The 19,297-nt window shown below is 46.3% G+C and overlaps 1 protein-coding gene across 1 annotated transcript; it reads left to right on the top strand.

Moving 5' to 3' along the window:
• Positions 1 to 6,512: 6,512 nt before the first annotated feature.
• Positions 6,513 to 10,567, top strand: LOC136654132 (C-type lectin BpLec-like). Its single transcript, XM_066631017.1, has 5 exons — positions 6,513 to 6,579; positions 6,999 to 7,090; positions 7,598 to 7,738; positions 7,944 to 8,058; positions 10,500 to 10,567. The coding sequence occupies exons 1-5, from the start codon at positions 6,513 to 6,515 to the stop codon at positions 10,565 to 10,567; spliced, it is 483 nt and encodes a 160-aa protein (XP_066487114.1).
• Positions 10,568 to 19,297: the final 8,730 nt, after the last annotated feature.

Here is a 19,297-nt window from a genome sequence, read left to right as displayed (position 1 = left end):
GTTTGGAACTTTGCCCTGCCAGGTGATGCAGAGGATGTGTTGGAGGCAGCGCATCTGGAAAGCATTCAGTTTCCTCTCCAGTTGTGAGTGAAGAGTCCATGACACACTGCAGTACAGAAGTGTACTCAGGACACAAGCTCTGTAGACCTGGATCTTGGTCAGCTTCTTGTTGGACCAGACTCTCTTTGAGAGTCTGGAAAACGTGGTAGCTGCTTTACCGATGCATTTGTTTATCTCGGTATCGAGAGAAAGAATGTCACAGATCGTTGAGCCAAGGTACACAAAGTCATGGGCAACCTCCAGTTCATGCGCAGAGATTGTAATGCAGGGAGGTGAGTCCACATCCTGAACCATGACCTGTGTTTTCTTAAGGCTGATCGTCAGTCCAAAATCTTGGCAGGCCTTGCTAAAACGATCCATGAGCTGCTGGAGATCTTTGGCAAAGTGGGTAGTGACAGCTGCATCGTCAGCAAAGAGGAAGTTATGCAGACTCAGCTTGTGGTTGGTCTGCGGAACTGCTTGCCACAAGGTGTGGTGATGGCATCTGGCCTGGAAGCCTTTAAAAGGGGATTGGACAAGTTTCTGGAGGAAAAATCCATTACGGGTTACAAGCCATGATGTGTATGTGCAACCTCCTGATTTTAAAAATGGGCTATGTCAGAATGCCAGATGCAAGGCAGGGCACCAGGATGAGGTCCCTGGGACATTTGGTGGGCCAAATCACTTCCGGTGGGTCCTGACAAATTCTCATGCTAGAAAGTGGGTCCTGGTGCGAAATGTGTGTGAGCCACTGCTCCAAACCATTCACTGAGTGCAAATTGGCCACACAGGTAGGGTGGGGGGAAAGGGGTGCTGGTATCTGGAAGCCCCAGGTGAAATTATCAGTCAGGTAATTGTCAGCCTTCTTATTGGAGAGCAATTCCAGCAGTGTCAATAAGGGGGAAGCCTAAAGGGTATGGGCCCCCTTTTGGGCCAGAGGGTGGGCTTGGCGTCTCCCTCCTTTTCTCCCTGATCCACCCTGTGGCCTGGGGTCCTGCTTAGACCATCCCATTTTTAGCATTTTTGTCCCAATTACTGATTTGGGGATTCAAGTGCCATTTGAAAACCAAACAAGTCATCAAATGTCCATTTATGCAAAAGGGAAAATGCAAAAGCTTCTTTTCTTCTGCGCAGCATTGGAGGAAAAATGTTTCTGTGGACCCTCCAAAGGGCCATGTTGTCATTTGCAGCCTTCTAGTCTTCACGATTTGGGTACTGCCCTGTTTTAAAACACTTACCCGACTTCTGTGGTCAAGGAGGTTTCTTGAGATTGCTTGAAGATCCTTGAGCAAGTGAGGCCGCAGAAGGTCATTTCACAAGCCATAGCAGTAGCAAGGAAAAATGTGCAAAACTATCAATGTATGTGCACATTTTCAGGACTGAGAGCCACGTAAACCTTTCGATCTTTGCAAACAAGTTCAAAACATAATGAGTGGCTGTGGTGTAGCTAGCAACGAGCGGGGGGTCGGTCCGACCTAGGTGCCAGCCTTGGGGGGTGACATCACAATTGACCAAAATCGCTAAAATTGTGGTTTTTAGAAATACAGGTACAGCCTTGTTACACACAAATTTTTTATACTCAGACTTGACTCAACACAAATGGCCACTGCAAATGGAAAGGAATGTGCTGATCCCTGGAAAAGGGGAAAATGCATGTGAAAGAAAGGTGATCACTTTGCATTGGTGAAGGGAGAGGCTGAGGGAAGCGCCTTTCTAAGCTCTTGGAGGAAGACTGGCTAATAGATTGTCTTCTTAATGACTTTTATCTTACATCACAAAGGTCAGCAAGGCTGTTTTTAAATCACCAGAGCAAAGAAACTTTGTTTTTTAAATGGATTTGTTATAGTGCGTTTTTTGCCATCCACATGAATGCTTGGAACAGAACCCATGCGAATAATGAGGCTCAACCTGTAATACCATCATGTCATATACCATTCAATGCTGAATTTACAGCTGAATGCAATGAAAAAATTGGAGTGAAATATCACTATTCTATCAAAAGTTATGGCTAAAAAACCAGAAAACAAAAAGACATAGAGCCCTATGGAATGTGAGCCATATCATATGTTTACTTATGAGTAGGCGAACATGCCTTAGTCCATTGGAAAGGGAAGGCTGAGAGGAATCCAAGAACACCACAGAAGTCCTGATCCGATGAAAGTAGCCCCCAAAAAACACCTGAGAAGGAAGTCCCCCCTCCAAGCTGATGAAGGTATTGAGCCCTATGGAAAACAAAGCTAAGCCACAAGGTCACATTTACTTGCAAGTAAGCAAATGTGCCTTGGCGCATGGTCAGGTCACGCGAAGGGGACTGTGACACTACCAGAATAGTCCTGATCTGATGAAAGCAGAGCTGAACAAAAGGGGGTGTTGTTATTGCAGGCTGACTACAGAGAAAATTCACTGGGTGGAACAGGGCTGGCTTCCCCTTATTTAATTATTTGTGTTTTTTTTTTAATTATTTAAAATTATTTATTTTAATTTGCTTGATGATGTCATTTCCAGCCATGACATCACTTCCGGTGGGTCTCGGATAGATTGTCATTCTAAAAAGTGGGTCCCAGTGCTCAGTTTGAGAACCACTGCCTTAACTCAGAGCAGACCAATGAGACATCGGGGGGAGGGTGACACCCTAGTGACCAAAATTCTGGAAATCGTGGCTTTTAGGAATAATAACGTCATGTTATATACCGTTTGATGCAGAATTTCATCCACTGCTTGTGGGGAAATATTCACTTCATTTACTTTCTGTCCATTATTATTATTATTCATTTTATCTCATGACTATTACTATCTCTCAGTCTCACCTACCTCACAAGGTTGTTGTGAGGACAAAATAAGGGGAAGAACCATGCATACCACCCTGAACTCCTAAGAGCACTGGTTCCCAACCCATGGTCCAGGGACTACAGATGGTCCGCAAGACCCTGGGAAGTGGTCTGCGAGGTCTCAGGAAAAGAGATTGCTTTTGATCATTTCCAGCGTCTTGCTGAGTGAGCAGGTCCCCCATGGACCACCAGAGACGGTGGAGATTTGACCGCCTGCAGCTGGCAGCAAAAGCAGCAAACCACAAATCTTCGGTACAAATAATAAATCTCTAATAATTCTTTTCCAGTTACAGGTAGCCTGCATTTTCTACGAGTTCGATATATGCTGATTTCTCCTCTTGCCTCTGGAGACTCTTCTGAAACCTGCAGAGGCCGTGCGCGTCTGCCCACAGCCTCTGCGGGTTTCAGAACGAAGCCCAGAACCATTTAAAGGCAACTTCAGGTTCTTGGTAAAAAGCGGAAGTTGCCTTTGAACAGGTTCAGTCTTCATTTTGAAACCTGCAGAGGTCGTGGGCTTCAGAAGAGCCTCCGGACTGACCAGAGCTGAGCTTGGGGGGGGGGGCGAAAACTCAGGTTTTGAATACCCTCAATTTTCCTTATTTGTGGAGGTTCTGCACTGGAGCTAGTTAGGATTGGACTGTGAGGTACATGAGGAAATGCGGGGAGACTTCGGCTGGAGAGGAAGATTGCATTTTGCTTAGTAGAAACAGTTGTAGACAAGATAGACAAATGCACTAAGAGGAAATTTTGATCCTAACTAGCTCCAGTGTGGTGCATCCACAGTGTGTCCTACTCTGGTAGGAGCAGGCTGGAGGCCTCCTCGGGAGAAGGGGACATCCTCCTAGATGTCTTTCCTCCTACCTCCAATGGTTTGCTACTATCTTGTAGCAACTGGCCACAACTACCAGTGAAGTGCACATAGCTGTCAGTCACTCCTTATTCTTGAATTTGTGTGTTTCTACCCTCCAGTACCTACGAGGTGAAGAAAGTTCACCTAGATTATGTTTCCTCCTGGCCTCTCATTAGCTTTTGAATTCCTTTCCAAAGTTCAACTTTGGTGGCTCTCAGTCCTGAAAATGTGGACATACATTGATAGTTTTGCCAATTTTTCTTTGCTACTGCTATGGGTTGTGAAATGAGCTTTGGTGGCCTTATTTTCTCAAGAATTCTCAAGAATCTTCAAGAACTCTCAAGAATTTGTTTGCAAAGATGAAAAGGTTTAAGTGGCTCTCAGAACTGAAAATGTGCACATACATTGATAGTTTTGCACATTTTTCCTTGCTACTGCTATGGCTTGTGAAATGACCTACTGTGGCCTCACTTTCTCAAGGATCTTCAATAATTCTCAAGAATCCTCCTTGACCACAGAAGTTGGGTAGGTGCTTTAAAACAGGGCAACACCCAAACCGTGAAGACTAGAAGGCTGCAAATGACAACATGGCACTTTGTAGGGTCCACAGAAACATTTTTCCTCCAATGCTGGGCAGAAGAAAACAAGCTGATTTCCCTTTTGCATCCCTGCACATGCCTGATCTCATCTGATTTTGGAAGCTAAGCAGGGTCAGGACTGGTTAGTACTTGGATGGGAGACTGCCTGGGAATACCAGGTGCTGTAGGCTTATACCATAGTCTTTCGAGACTGAAGGTTGCCTGCCAACCAACCATCAAATGAACATTTGATGACTTGTTTGGTTTTCAAATGGCACTTGAATCCCCAAATCAGTAATTGGCACAAAAATGCTAAAAATGGGATGGTCTAAGCAGGACCCCAGGCCACAGGGTGGATCAGGGAGAAAAGGAGGCAGACGCCAAGCCCACCCTCTGGCCCAAAAGGGGGCCCATGCCCATTAAGCTTCCCTCTTATTGACACTGCTGGAATTCTACCCCAATAAGAAGACTACCGATTACCTGACTGATAGCTTCACCTGGGGCTTCCAGATTCCAGCACCTCCCCCCCCCCATCTGAATGGACAATTTGCACTCAATGAATGGTTTGGAGAATGTGGTGCACAGGAAAATAGGAAAAGAGATTGGGGCTGGCTGGTTAGTGGCCCCTTTAGGCCCTGCTCCTGACCAACCCCAGGTTTCTCTTCTGGGTATTTTCCCCAAAAACACACCTGGTATATTCTAGCTTATTTGCCACTTGTCTTTCCCAAAAAGCACCTCTGTCGAAAAAGTAGGCTTTTCCAGTTTCAGAAGTTGAACAAGTGCTGTTTCGCTGATGTGTGCAACCAATCATGAACGCTGTCCCACCCAGCCCTACTTTGAAAAAGTGCTAAGAAATGACACATTTTCCACTTTTTTAAAATGCTAAGTGACACATTTACTACTGTTTAAATCATACCTGGATTTAGCAGAAGATGGGCTGGATGTGTGTTTGAAAATAGCTCTCACGGAAGCCACCTTGCTGAAGCCACCCCTTTCCACAGTGGAGGGAGAAAGGAACTGGATCATCTGTACTCTTCAAGTAAATGCAATCCTTGGACAAGAGTGGAAAGGACCAAAGGGCTTTGAATTGCCTTTTTTGGAGTGGTGAGGTTGGGGAGGAAGAGGAAGTTAGCATTGGGTTTTCTGCAGAAAAACTCTCAAAGAAGCCAACATCGTGAAGCAACCTCCTATCAAATCTTTTGCTCAAATGAAGTGTCTTTACCCCACCCTTTTTATTGATGAAGGGAAATCAATCAAGCACAGACCGTTTTGGGTTGGGAAGAGAATATACCTCACATGCCTGCTGCTCTGTTCCTTCTCTCCTCCTTCCCCATTTCCTCACAGGGCAGTTGAATTTCCTTGAGGCATCTGCCTTTTCCTGGTATTGCACCATGTCTGCTGAGGGTTTATATAAGAGTCACCCACTGAGGAGGCTTCCAACTGGGTAGAGCTCAGGAGAAGAGCATCAGAAGGTGAGTACCTGGGGAGAAAGCCTGCATGGCTCAGAGAGCTCAGGGTTCCTGCAGGCTTTAAAGAGTGCAAAGCTACATGGTTTCAGAGTCATTGAAATGTGCTGATGGACTCATGTGGAAGGACTTATTGGAGGAAGGAAGTTCTACATTAAAGTAAGCGGTTGATACACTGAACAGAGGAGACAGAGAGGAATGGATAAGGATCTTGACATTTCTAAGTAGACAGAAAGTACAGCTGCAATCCTAAACTAATGGAACAGTGTGGACTGAAATGAGACCTGCAGTTAATCTGTGTAATCCCTAACAAACACCTGCTTCTGAACTTGGGCTTCTCAGGGCCTCTTCACACCTGACTCTTTTTCTGTTGTACACCTAAATATATGAACTGCAAATGTATTAGGCACTGGGTTTGTAAATACCCGTCTCAGAGAGGTGTGCCTGATGGGAGCTGGGATTGGCTGCTGGGCTGCCCTTCAGGAGCATATTTGAGAGGAGGCTTAGATTCACTGCCAGAGGTTTCAGCCTGAAGTGGCCTTTCAGGGGATTGCTGGAATGTCTCTGTTCTCTTCTAGCTGCACTGTTTGCAGCTGATATGATGGCAATGACACCTCTCAACAGTGTAACTTTTCCAAGTTTGAATCCAAAACTCATGTGCATTTAGAGCTGCAACTTCTTGTCTTGGATGCTGCCATTCACTGAACGTCTTCTTACTGCACTTCCCCTCCATCCTGCAGGGAACAAGAAGATGGCTCTTCCGACTTCCTCTGCCTTATGTCTTCTTGGGATCTTGATCTGCAGTTCTTTCTTGGGAGGTGAGTCCCTTGAGCAAACTCTTAGGTTGACTTTACATTTTGAAAGCCACACAGGGGGAAGAAGAGAACTCTTCTGTCATCGTTTGACCACCAGAACTGGAAGTGGGGATAACAGAGAAATCTTAGTTGGGTCAGATCTGTAATTAGAATAAAAACAGGCATAGCATCTTGAAAGGTTGCTAACCCAGCTAATCTGAAATTCTTTGGAGTGAAGGAGTAGAACTGGCTCCTCTGCTGCCCTGGGGCACAGGATCGCAAAACAGGATACAAAAGCCTTTCCAAATGAAATTCCACAAGACTGCCAATTTCGGGATGGGGGTCCTGGGATCCTTTTCCTTTAACAGGGGACTTTAAAAGCAAATGCTTCTCATTGCACTGTCCACTCTTGCTTTCCTTTCCACACTCCTGTCTACATGCAGCCGAAGCTTGGAGCTGTGCCAGAGGCTGGATGCAGAGCCAGGGCAACTGCTACGCATATTTTGATGAACAATTGACCTGGGCAGAGGCTGAGGTAAGAAGCATTTCTCATGCAAGCAGGAGAGATGCCCTGGTTGGCCTATGTGTTTGCTTCACAGTGCCAGGAAAAGAAAGACAGCAGTGGTTTGGATGGTATGTCTATTATTGAGGTTACAGAAGAAGAGGTCCCTATAGATGTTCTGTCTGCTATGCTGATGGACTCCACAAGGGGAATCTGAAGGATCCATTCGATACCCCCACATGTGATGCACTCTTCTGTCTGCCTCTTCCCACATACAAGTGTCCAACTACAGAAAAAATGTGGCCTGTAGGGAGACTTTCTCCCCATGTTTACAATGTAGTGGCACTCTTGAGAACCCTTCCCATTTTCCTCCCTCCCTGGCCCAGTTCTAAGCACCATGAGAGGTCTTCACTAGGGTACAAAATTGAAATTGACAAGCAATCCTCAGAGCTCCTTGCTCAGTTCTCCCAGTAGAAATGTCTTCAAGATGGGAAACATGGAGAATGGAGGCAACGTTCTTCTCTTCCTCTCCCTCTTCAGATTGAGTGCCAGAGCTATGGCCGTGGGGCCCACCTCGTCTCTGTCCTCACCAAGGCAGAGACTGACTTGCTGGCCAGATTCATCACCCGTTACCAGAAAAGCCATAGTGATGTCTGGATTGGACTCCATGATGTTCGCCAGGTGAGCATCGCATGTGTTGCATTCCTGATGATCGTCCTTTGAAGTGTCGTTTCAGCCTGCACTGAATCCCACATGCTACTTCTCCCATTCTTGTGGTTCTAGTCCTCCTCTACCTTTGTACCAGTGACACCCCAAAGGTCTCTTTCTCTTCCTGGGTCCTTCTTTTTCTTTATAGCATAATGTGCCTTGCTTCGTTTGTTTACAGAATGGGAAATGGAGGTGGTCTGATGGAGCCTCTTACAAGTACAGGGCCTGGAGGAGAAATGAGCCCAACAATCTTGACAACTCTGAGTACTGTGTGGAGCTGACAACTTACACAGGTAAGCAAACTTACTTCTTAGTGTCTGAGGAAGGATTCTGAAATCTTAGGGATCCAGGAATGGGCCTGCCTCAGGTACAGTTTGGAGGGTCTCTACCTGCAAGTCTGACTTTGATCTACTGATTGACCTCTGAAGACTATGTCAGTGAAATAATACAAGCCAGAAAGCCGCAGCTAACCTACATAGTGGGCAGCCCAGTCCTTTGTGGGCCTTTCCCTGCCAGAACTCGTGTTCTGCCAGTTGATGGTCCTTTATGGTAGCTGGAAAACAGGACATGCCTCACTGAGCTGGTCTGTTTCCGCAAGCAGTAACAGGCGAACATCCATGTTTGCTATATGTCCCTGGTACTAGTAAGTCAGATTGGGGTGTGGGATTGGGGGAAGCAGTGAGAGGGTGGAAAGGGTGGGAGGGGAGAAACAGGGAGGCGATGGGGCAGGATGGGGGGCGGATCAAGGCCTAGAAGAGTGTGGTATTGGTGGCAGCAGCACTGCAAATATCCCATTCCCCCTCCCTGCCTTGATCCGTCATCCCAACAGCATTGCTTGTGTTGGTCCAAGTAGACCATACATGGAGTCAGAGGCTTACCCTAAGGCAGGGCTTTTCAGATTGGGGCATCAGGACGCCCCAGCCTGTGGGCCCTGGCTGGTTTCCCCTTAAGGGGTGGGGGCAGCCAGGAGGCAGGGAGGAGAAAGTGACAGTGGAGCTATTGCACTCCGCTTCCGCTAAACTGGAAGCAGAGCAAGACTGCTCCATTTTCACTTTTGAAGCATCGGGGACCCTATGGACAGCCGCGCAGGGCTCCCTGCATCCCCGGGAGGCTGACGGAGGCTCTGGTAAGTGTACCCAAGCCCCTGAGTGGCGCGATCACTTATCCCAGCCATTTTCAACCACTGTACCGGGGCACACTCGTGTGCTGCAGATGATCTGCAAGTGTGCCTCGCAACTTTGGGGAGGGTCATTTATTAGAAGGGCAATTGGGGAATTTAAGTCCCCTTACCAGCAGATTGGTCTGCCTTGGACAATTTTAGCACCTTGTCAGTGTGCTGTGAGATGAAAAAGGTTGAAAATCGCTGACTTATCTGCTGATCTGGGGCACCCCTCTGCATCCCTCCACACCCATTACAGTATCTTTTGTTCTTCTTGACTTACAGTTGAAGCACTGGTGTTTCTTCTTACAAAGGAACATTCTTGCTTAACTGAAGGATGCAACATGCAGGCAAACAGCCTGTACGCTAGAGAAAGACTAACCAAATTTTAACCGGAAGCAGGAACTCCTGTTCACAATCAGTTGGTCTCCTCCCTGTAGCGGGCAGGTGGTTTGCCTGAACATCACGTTCCTCAGTTGAGCTAGGATGTTCCTTGCTTAAGAACCCTGGCAGAAAGGGGGGAGCACCTTATACCAATATTGTAGGCTACTTTTTCTTAGGATATACAGAGCCCAGTCCTATGGGCTGCGTCCAATGGTGGTGCACCTCCTGCGCTAATGCTGGCTGCTGTAAAGCAGTCAGTGCTAGTGGGAAAAGGCGCTCTGATAGTGCACACTCTTCTCCCACTGCTCACCGATAAATGTAAGTCAGCAGGAAAGGCAGGAGGAAATGGGGGGGTGGCAGAATGGGGGTTCGGAGGGGTCAAAACAAGGTGGTGGAGTGGGGGGCTGGAAAAGGAAGGGGGTGGGTGCATCAAAGCTTGGTTGGTGCCACTGATATCCAATCCCCATTCCTGGATCTGATCCTGTGGCACAGTTTAAGTAGACCCCCCACCGTGGCACAGAGGCTTACCCCTGGGTATGGGATCAAATATTCCCTGTTCAGAGGAGACCTGGAGATATCTCCCTCCACCATAGGATGCAATGAATTGGAGTTTCATAGAGAAAGTAATAATGCAGTGGGTCCATTTTTTAAAATTTTTATTTCCTTTTCCTTTATTTTTTTCTTTTTCACTTTGATATATTGTTCAGCAGAATTTGTTTAGTGTTGATATTTTGTTTAGCAAATGTGTTATTATTTTATTAATCACTAATAAAGGAAATTAAAATATATATATGATCATGGTAATTCATATATCATTTTTCTGCCTGTGTCGGTTGCTAAGCTGCATGATACATGGCATGTACCTCCTTCTGCAGTATCCATGATGAGAGAGTCCCAGAATGGAATAAGGATTGGGAAGTGGGAAAATGAAATGGGAATGGGAGACCTCTTGGTTGGCATTCTGAGAGCCAAAACTAGAATTAATCTCCAGCTCTTTTCCACAGCTGCCCTTCCTACTCACTTGGAATTTCTCCTACTATTTTTAGAACAACATCAGCAGCCTGAGTTCTAGGATCAGGTGTTTGGAATGAATGAAAGCAAAGCATCTTATTGGCTTCCTCCATTCAGGCAAAACATGGTTCCAAAGAGAGGAAAACAGAAATAACTTTTCTCCTGTCTTTTGCATTTTAGCTTTTAAGGAATGGAATGATGCTCCTTGTAACAAACACAATGCCTACATCTGCAAGTACAAAATGTAGAGCAGGCTGTAGCCCCAACTGTGCCTGCTGGGATGTGAATGGCTCCGACATGGAGGGGATTGCCTGTCTCCATCGGTGTCCCTCTGATATCGCTATGTTCGCAAGTCATCTGGCAAAGCAACATCCAGCTCCCATCAGCCTCTTCAAAATGCCATCCCGGAAGAGCTGAGAGTTCCCAATCCCTTTCGGATCCCTTTTCTTCACTCCAGCACAATGTCACATTAATAAATTTCTTCTTCTGCATGCATTTCTGGTGTGCCTCTGCCGTTCTTCAGGGTCCATCCATTCCCCTATTGCAAAACTAGATGCAAGGGAGGGCAGCAGGACTTCTGCTCCTGGAATACAGTATTCCATGGGGAGAATTTGGACTGGTGCAGCTTCTCACAGTCCTGTATGACAAGCTGCCCATGCCCTAAATCCTTCTCCTTCACATCTGCTCAAAGCACTGAAATCAATTAACTGTACCTATTTATATCCTGCCTTTCTTCTAAGAAATCTGCAAAGTTGCTTTGTCTGGCAGTCATCCTAAAGTTCTCTAGGCCTGCAATCCTGCACAGCAAGTCTAATGGAACTCACTAGGAGTTGCTTATGAGTAGACCTGCCTATGTCTGTGCTGTTAGAACCCTATCAAAGGATCATTTAATTACAATGTGATTAATTAGCACAGTAAGTCTTCTCTAATGACCCACAACCTACCCCCTACACCCTTTAATCATCCTTTATGCATGCGCTCGCTCTCTCTCTCTCTCTCTCTCTCTCTCTCTCTCTCTCTCTCTCTCTCTCTCCTTTTCATCCATTCTTGTCTCTCTCTCCATCTTTCACTGTGAAACCAAACAAGCGCCACACTGAATCCAGGAACACATCTTTGCTTTCTCTCAAAGGAACAAACATGGCATGGAGATATTTTCAAATAAATATATATACGTTTCTGGTGTGGGGTTGGTGTTGGGTTGCCCTCTGGGCTTGGGTTAAGGTGGTGGCCTTGTTAACAACTCCAGGAGAGCCATCTTCCTGTTTCCCTGCAGGATGGAAGGAAAGTTGAAGGCGTTCAGTGAATGGCAGCAGCCAATGCATCCAGGGAAAGAAACCGTAGCTCTAAATGCATGTGAGTTTTAGATTCAGACTTGGAAACAAAACACCTTCTTGAGGTATCATTGCCTTCATGTCAGCTGCAAGATTTGTACTCATAGCAGGTCCGTGGGTTTGACCCCAATGGGCACAGGCTGGTGCCCAGCCCTAGCCTGCCCTGTTACAGGCTATGAGGTGGCCATCAGTTGCACCAGACAGGCTTGCACAGGACCACGAGCTGGACCCACAATTCTCACAGGGGGATTCACCAATCCTACATGGGGTTGTGAGCTGCCTTGAAATGCCCTATGAATTATGCCTAGATACTTGATGAGGGTTCCTGCCTTGCTAAACTGCATTTATAACACATTGGCCATATATCCATACAGCCAGCTGGTCCACTTTTTTTTTGTTTCCTATTTTTCTTCTTCTGATGACCTTTTCATCCCAGACAAGCTCCACCTTGTGGGGAACCAGCTCAGGCTTGGTGTTGTTGTTGGCAACATTCAGTCTCGAGAGACTCTGGTATTGCGCTCTGAATGGTGGTTCTGGAACAGCGTCTAATGTGGCTGAAAAGGCCAATCCGGGCGTGACAATCCCTTCCACACTGGGAGCAAGTGCAGTCTGTCCCTGGTCTGTCTCCCTGGCTATGGGCCTTCCTTCTTTGCCTCTTTGCCTCAGACTGTTGGCCAAGTGTCTCTTCAAACTGGGATTGGCCATGCTGCACAGCCTGCCTCCCAGTGGGCCGCTCAGAGGCCAGGGTTTCCCACCTGTTGAGGTCCACTCCTAAGGCCTTCAGATCCCTCTTGCAGATGTCCTTGTATCGCTGCTGTGGTCTACCTGTAGGGCGCTTTCCTTGCACGAGTTCTCCATAGAGGAGATAATTTGGGTTCCGGCCATCGTCCATTCTCACGACATGACTGAGCCAACACAGGCGTCTCTGTTTCAGCAATGCATACATGCTAGGAAATCCAGCTCGTTCCAGGACTGTATTGTTTGGAACTTTGCCCTGCCAGGTGATTCAGAGGATGCGTTGGAGCAGCGCATCTGGAAAGCATTCAGTTTCCTCTCCTGTTGTGAGTGAAGAGTCCATGACACGCTGCAGTACAGAAGTGTACTCAGGACACAAGCTCTGTAGACCTGGATCTTGGTCAGCTTCTTGTTGGACCTGACTCTCTTTGAGAGTCTGGAAAACATGGTAGCTGCTTTACCGATGCATTTGCTTATCTCAGTATCGAGAGAAAGAATGTCAGAGATCGTTGAGCCAAGGTACACAAAGTCATGGACAACCTCCAGTTCATGCGCAGAGATTGTAATGCAGGGAGGTGAGTCCACATCCTGAACCATGACCTGTGTTTTCTTAAGGCTGATCGTCAGTCCAAAATCTTGGCAGGCCTTGCTAAAACGATCCATGAGCTGCTGTAGATCTTTGGCAGAGTGGGTAGTGACAGCTGCATCGTTAGCAAAGAGGAAGTCACGCAGACTGAGCGTGTGGTTGGTCTGTGGAACTGTTTGCCACAAGGTGTGGTGATGGCATCTGGCCTGGACGCCTTTAAATGGGGATTGGACAAGTTTCTGGAGGAAAAATCGATTACGGGTTACAAGCCATGATGTGTATGTGCAACCTCCTGATTTTAGAAATGGGCTACAGCAGAATGCCAGATGCAAGGGAGGGCAACAGGATGAGGTCTCTTGTTATCTGGTGTGCTCCCTGAGGCATTTGGTGGGCCACTGTGAGATACAGGAAGCTGGACTAGATGGGCCTATGGCCTGATCCAGTACGGCTGTTCTTATGTTCTTATGACTTACTCCTGGGTAAGTGTGGGTAGGATTGCAGCCTAGGATTGTTAAAAATTTTCCTACTGGATGATGTCACCTCCAGTCATGACATCACTTCTGGTGGGTCCTGACAAATTCTCATTCTAGAAAGTGGGTCCTGGTGCGAAATGTGTGTGAGCCACTGCTCCAAACCATTCACTGAGTGCAAATTGTCCACACAGGTAGGGTGGGGGGGAAGGGGTGCTGGTATCTGGAAGCCCCAAGTGAAAGTATTAGTCAGGTAATTGTCAGCCTTCTTATTGGGGTAGCATTCCAGTAGTGTCAATAAGGGGGAAGCCTAAAGGGTATGACCCCCTTTTGGGCCAGAGGGTGGGCTTGGCGTCTGCCCTCCTTTTTCCCTGATCCACCCTGTGGCCCGGGGTCCTGCTTAGACCATCCCATTTTTAGCATTTTTGTCCCAATTACTGATTTGGGGATTCAAGTGCCATTTGAAAACCAAACAAGTCATCAAATGTTCACTTATGCAAAAGGGAAATCAGCTTCTTTTCTTCTGCCCAGCGTTGGAGGAAAAATGTTTCTGAGGACCCTACAAAGGGCCATGTTGTCATTTGCAGCCTTCTCGTCTTCACGGTTTGGGTGTTGCCCTGCTTTAAAACACTTACCCAACTTCTGTGGTCAAGGAGGTTTCTTGAGATTTCTTGAAGATCCTTGAGCAAGTGAGGCCGCAGAAGGTCATTCAAAAAGCCATAGCAGTAGTAAGGAAAAATGTGCAAAACTATCAATGTATGTGCACATTTTCAGGACTGAGAGCCACGTAAACCTTTCGATCTTTGCAAACAAGTTCAAAACATAATGAGCAGCTGTGGTGTAGCTAGCAACAAGCGGGGGGTCAGTCCGACCTAGGTGCCAGCCGGGGGGGGGTGACATCACAATTGACCAAAATCGCTAAGATTGTGGTTTTTAGGAATACAGGTACAGCCTTGTTATACACAAATTTTTTATCCTCGGATTTGACGCAACACGAATGGCCACTGCAAATGAGAAAGAATGTGCTGATCCCTGGAGAAGGGGAAAATGCACCCCTTTAAAATCAGTTTAAAAAACTGAACAGTCCTTTAACAATAGCCTCCTTAATGAAAGAGAGAGGACAGCTGGCTGACAATCCATCAGTCCTTCTCTCTCCAGCGGACCCCTCCCTTCCCCCTGAGCACGTGAACGAAAGGTGATCACTTTGCATTGGTGAAGGGAGAGGCTGAGGGAAGCGCCTTTCTAAGCTGTTGGAGGAGGACTGGTTGATAGATTGTCTTCTTAATGACTTTTATCTTACATCACAAAGGTCAGCAAGGCTGTTTTTAAATCACCAGAGCAAAGAAACTTTGTTTTTTAAATGGATTTGTTATTGTGCGATTTTTGCCATCCACGTGAATGCTTGGAACAGAACCCATGCGAATAATGAGGCTCAACCTGTAATACCATCATGTCATATTCCATTCAATGCTGAATTTACAGCTGAATGCAATGAAAAAATTGGAGTGAAATATCACTATTCTATCAAAAGTTATGGCTAAAAAAACAGAAAACAAAAAGACATAGAGCCCTATGGAATGTGAGCCGTATCACATGTTTACTCATGAGTAGGTGAACATGCCTTAGTCTATTGGAAAGGGCAGGCTGAGAGGAATCCAAGAACACCAGAACAGTCCTGATCCGATGAAAGCAGCCCCCGAAAAACACCTGAGAAGGAAGTCCCCCCTCCAAGCTGATGAATGTATTGAGCCCTATGGAAAACAAAACTAAGCCTTGCGAGTAAGCAAATGTGCCTTGGCTCATGGTCAGGTCAGGCAAAGGGGACTGTGAGGCTACCAGAGTAGTCCTAATCTGATGAAAATAGAGCTGAACAAAAGGGTCCTCTCCTGACAGGTCCTCTCTTGGATTGAGAACTGGTTGAAGACCAGGAAACAGAGAGTGGGTGTCAATGGGCAATTTTCACAATGGAGAGAGGTGAAAAGCAGTGTGCCCCAAGGATCTGTCCTGGGACTGGTGCTTTTCAACCTCTTCATAAATGATCTGGAGACCGAGGTGAACAGTGAGGTGGCTAAGTTTGCAGATGACACCAAACTTTTCTGAGCGGTGAAGACCAGAAGTGATTGTGAGGATCTCCAGAAGGATCTCTCCAGACTGGCAGAACTGGCAGCAAAATGGCAGGTGCACTTCAATGTCAGTAAGTATAAAGTCATGCACACTGGGGCAAAAAATCAGAACTTCACTTAGAGGCTGATGGGTTCTGAGCTGTCTGTGACAGATCAGGAGAGAGATCTTGGGGTGGTGGTGGACAGGTCGATGAAACTGTCGACCCAATGTGCAGCGGCAGTGAAGAAGGCCAATTCTACGCTTGGGATCATTAGAAAAGGTATTAAGAACAAAACAACTAACATTATAATGCCGTTGTACGAATCGATGGTAAGGCCACACCTGGAGTATTGTGTCCAGTTCTGGTCACCACATCTCAAAAAGGACATAGCAGAAATGAAAAAGGTGCAAAAGAGAGCGACTAAGATGATTACTAGGCTGGGGCATCTTCCTTATGAGGAAAGGCTACGGCGTTTGGGCCTCTTCAGCCCAGAAAAGAGGTGCCTGAGGGGGGACATGATTGATATATACAAAATTATGCAGGGAATGGACAGAGTGGATAGAGAGATGCTCTTTACACTCTCACATAACACCAGAACCAGGGGACATCCACTAAAATTGAGTGTTGGGAGAGTTAGAACAGACAAAAGAAAATATTTCTTTACTCAGCGTGTGGTTGGTCTGTGGAACTGCTTGCCACAAGGTGTGGTGATGGCATCTGGCCTGGACACCTTTAAAAGGGGATTGGACAAGTTTCTGGAGGAAAAATCGATTACGGGTTACAAGCCATGATGTGTATGTGCGACCTCCTGATTTTAGAAATGGGCTACGTCAGAATGCCAGATGCAAGGGAGGGCACCAGGATGAGGTCTCTTGTTATCAGGTGTGCTCCCTGAGGCATTTGGTGGGCCGCTGTGAGATACAGGAAGCTGGACTAGATGGGCCTATGGCCTGATCCAGTACGGCTGTTCTTATGTTCTTATGTTCTTATGACTTACTCCTGGGTAAGTGTGGGTAGGACTGCAGCCTAGGATTGTTAAAAATTTTCCTACTGGATGATGTCACCTCCAGTCATGACATCACTTCCGGTGGGTCCTGACAAATTCTCATTCTAGAAAGTGGGTCCTGGTGCGAAATGTGTGTGAGCCACTGCTCCAAACCATTCACTGAGTGCAAATTTTCCACACAGGTAGGGTGGGGGGAAAGGGGTGCTGGTATCTGGAAGCCCCAGGTGAAATTATCAGTCAGGTAATTGTCAGCCTTCTTATTGGAGAGGAATTCCAGCAGTGTCAATAAGGGGGAAGCCTAAAGGGTATGACCCCCTTTTGGGCCAGAGGGTGGGCTTGGCGTCTCCCTCCTTTTCTCCCTGATCCACCCTGTGGCCTGGGGTCCTGCTTAGACCATCCCATTTTTAGCATTTTTGTCCCAATTACTGATTTGGGGATTCAAGTGCCATTTGAAAACCAAACAAGTCATCAAATGTTCATTTATGCAAAAGGGAAATCAGCTTCTTTTCTTCTGCCCAGCGTTGGAGGAAAAATGTTTCTGAGGACCCTACAAAGTGCCATGTTGTCATTTGCAGCCTTCTAGTCTTCACGGTTTGGGTGTTGCCCTGCTTTAAAACACTTACCCGACTTCTGTGGTCAAGGAGGTTTCTTGAGATTTCTTGAAGATCCTTGAGCAAGTGAGGCCGCAGAAGGTCATTTCACAAGCCATAGCAGTAGCAAGGAAAAATGTGCAAAACTATCAATGTATGTGCACATTTTCAGGACTGAGAGCCACTTAAACGTTGGAGGAAAAACGTTTCTGTGAACCCTACAAAGTGCTGTGTTGTCATTTGCAGCCTTCTAGTCTTCATGGTTTGGGTGTTGCCCCATTTCCAAACAGCTGCCCAACTTCTGGGCTCAAGGAGGATTCTTGAGAATTCTTGATAAAATAATGCCACCAAAGCTCATTTCTGCAGGTTTCTCAAATCTGTTATTTCCCTCCACTTAAATGCAATTGCCCATTTCCATCATTCTAGTGGCAATCAGTATGTCCCTGCTGCCCTTCATATATTCAAAACCAAAATTCTCTCTCAACTGTTGTATGGTGCCCCCATTTGGATAGAGGCTGCAATTCAAGATCTGGATCCAGTGGCAGCCTCCTTCCTTAGACCAATCCTGGGGGTTCCCAATATAAGTAGATTATCTACCCTCATGCTCGAACTAGAGATCCACCTCCCCTCTACCATCGCGTGGTCCCTTACCTTCAAGTTCTGGCTCCACCTGCATTTAAGTTCACATTCTGAGTCCCTTTTGCAAGATTTATTAAACGACTCTTATCTTTCTAAGTGGTTTAAACTTATTGATTCCAATCTTCTATCATTAGACTTGTCCCCCAAATCCCTTGCAGACATTAAACTTCAGAGGGCCCATTCAATTATCAAATCCAAACTTTGGGAATCTGAATTTAACCAACTCTCTTCCAATCTCAACCCCACTTGTTCTCCCTGGTTTTTTGGGCCTTCTCCCTTCACTTGGGCGTCTGCTCAACTACTTCAGTACGTTAATTAACCCTAGTAAGAGTTGAGCGTTTATGCTTGCGAGATTTAATATCATTCCATCTGCTGTTCACTTTGGCAGATTCCTTAATATTCCGCGTGACCGCAGATTATGTCCCTTTTGTTCTCTTGAACCGGATACAGTGGTCCATATATTATTTTGTTGCCCGGCCCACCAATCTCTCTGAGATCAACATCTGAAACCCTTGCGGTCTTCTCTCTCCAGTATTTTTATTGATCCCTTACATGCCCTTTTGAGTGACACCTCGGCGAATGTTACCATTGCAGTAGCAGAATTTCTTTTCGCAGTTTCTAAGTTAAAACCCCCACCCTGATCTTATATCCCCCCTCTTGTTTTCTTCCCTTTACCTTACCAATCCCTTGTTGTGGTTTTTCTTTTTTTTCTCTTTGGTAATGTGGCTACTGTGTTGGCTATTGCTGTTAAATTGTTCTTAATGCCAATAAAGGTTTGTATATGCAGAATAGTGATATTTCACTCCAATTTTTTCATTGCATTCAGCTGTAAATTCAGCATTGAATGGTATATGCCATGATGGTATTACAGGTTGAGCCTCATTATTCGCATGGGTTCTGTTCCAAGCATTCACATGGATGGCAAAAAACGCACTATAACAAATCCATTTAAAAAACAAAGTTTCTTTGCTCTGGTGATTTAAAAACAGCCTTGCTGACCTTTGTGATGTAAGATAAAAGTCATTAAGAAGACAATCTATCAACCAGTCCTCCTCCAAGAGCTTAGAAAGGCGCTTCCCTCAGCCTCTCCCTTCACCAATGCAAAGTGATCACCTTTCTTTCACATGCTCAGGGGGAAGGGAAGGGTCCATTGGAGAGAGAAGCACTGATGGATTGTCAGCCAGCTGCCCTCTCTCTCTCTCTCTCTCTCTCTCTCTCTCTCTCTCTCTCTCTCTCTCTCTCTCTCTCTCTCTCATTAAGGAGGCTATTGTTAAAGGACTGTTCAGTTTTTTAAACTGATTTTAAAGGGGTGCATTTTCCCCTTCTCCAGGGATCAGCACATTCCTTCTCATTTGCAGTGGCCATTCGTGTTGCGTCAAATCCGAGGATAAAAAATTTGTGTAAAACAAGGCTGTACCTGTATTCCTAAAAACCACAATTTTAGCGATTTTGGTCAATTGTGATGTCACCCCCCCCCAGGTTGGCACCTAGGTCAGACCGACCCCCCGCTTGTTGCT

Source organism: Tiliqua scincoides, chromosome 5 (genome assembly GCF_035046505.1).
Source record: "Tiliqua scincoides isolate rTilSci1 chromosome 5, rTilSci1.hap2, whole genome shotgun sequence".
NCBI lineage: Eukaryota > Metazoa > Chordata > Lepidosauria > Squamata > Scincidae > Tiliqua > Tiliqua scincoides.
Note: the sequence above shows the minus strand (reverse complement) of the source record. Positions and strands in the feature narration are given on the sequence as shown.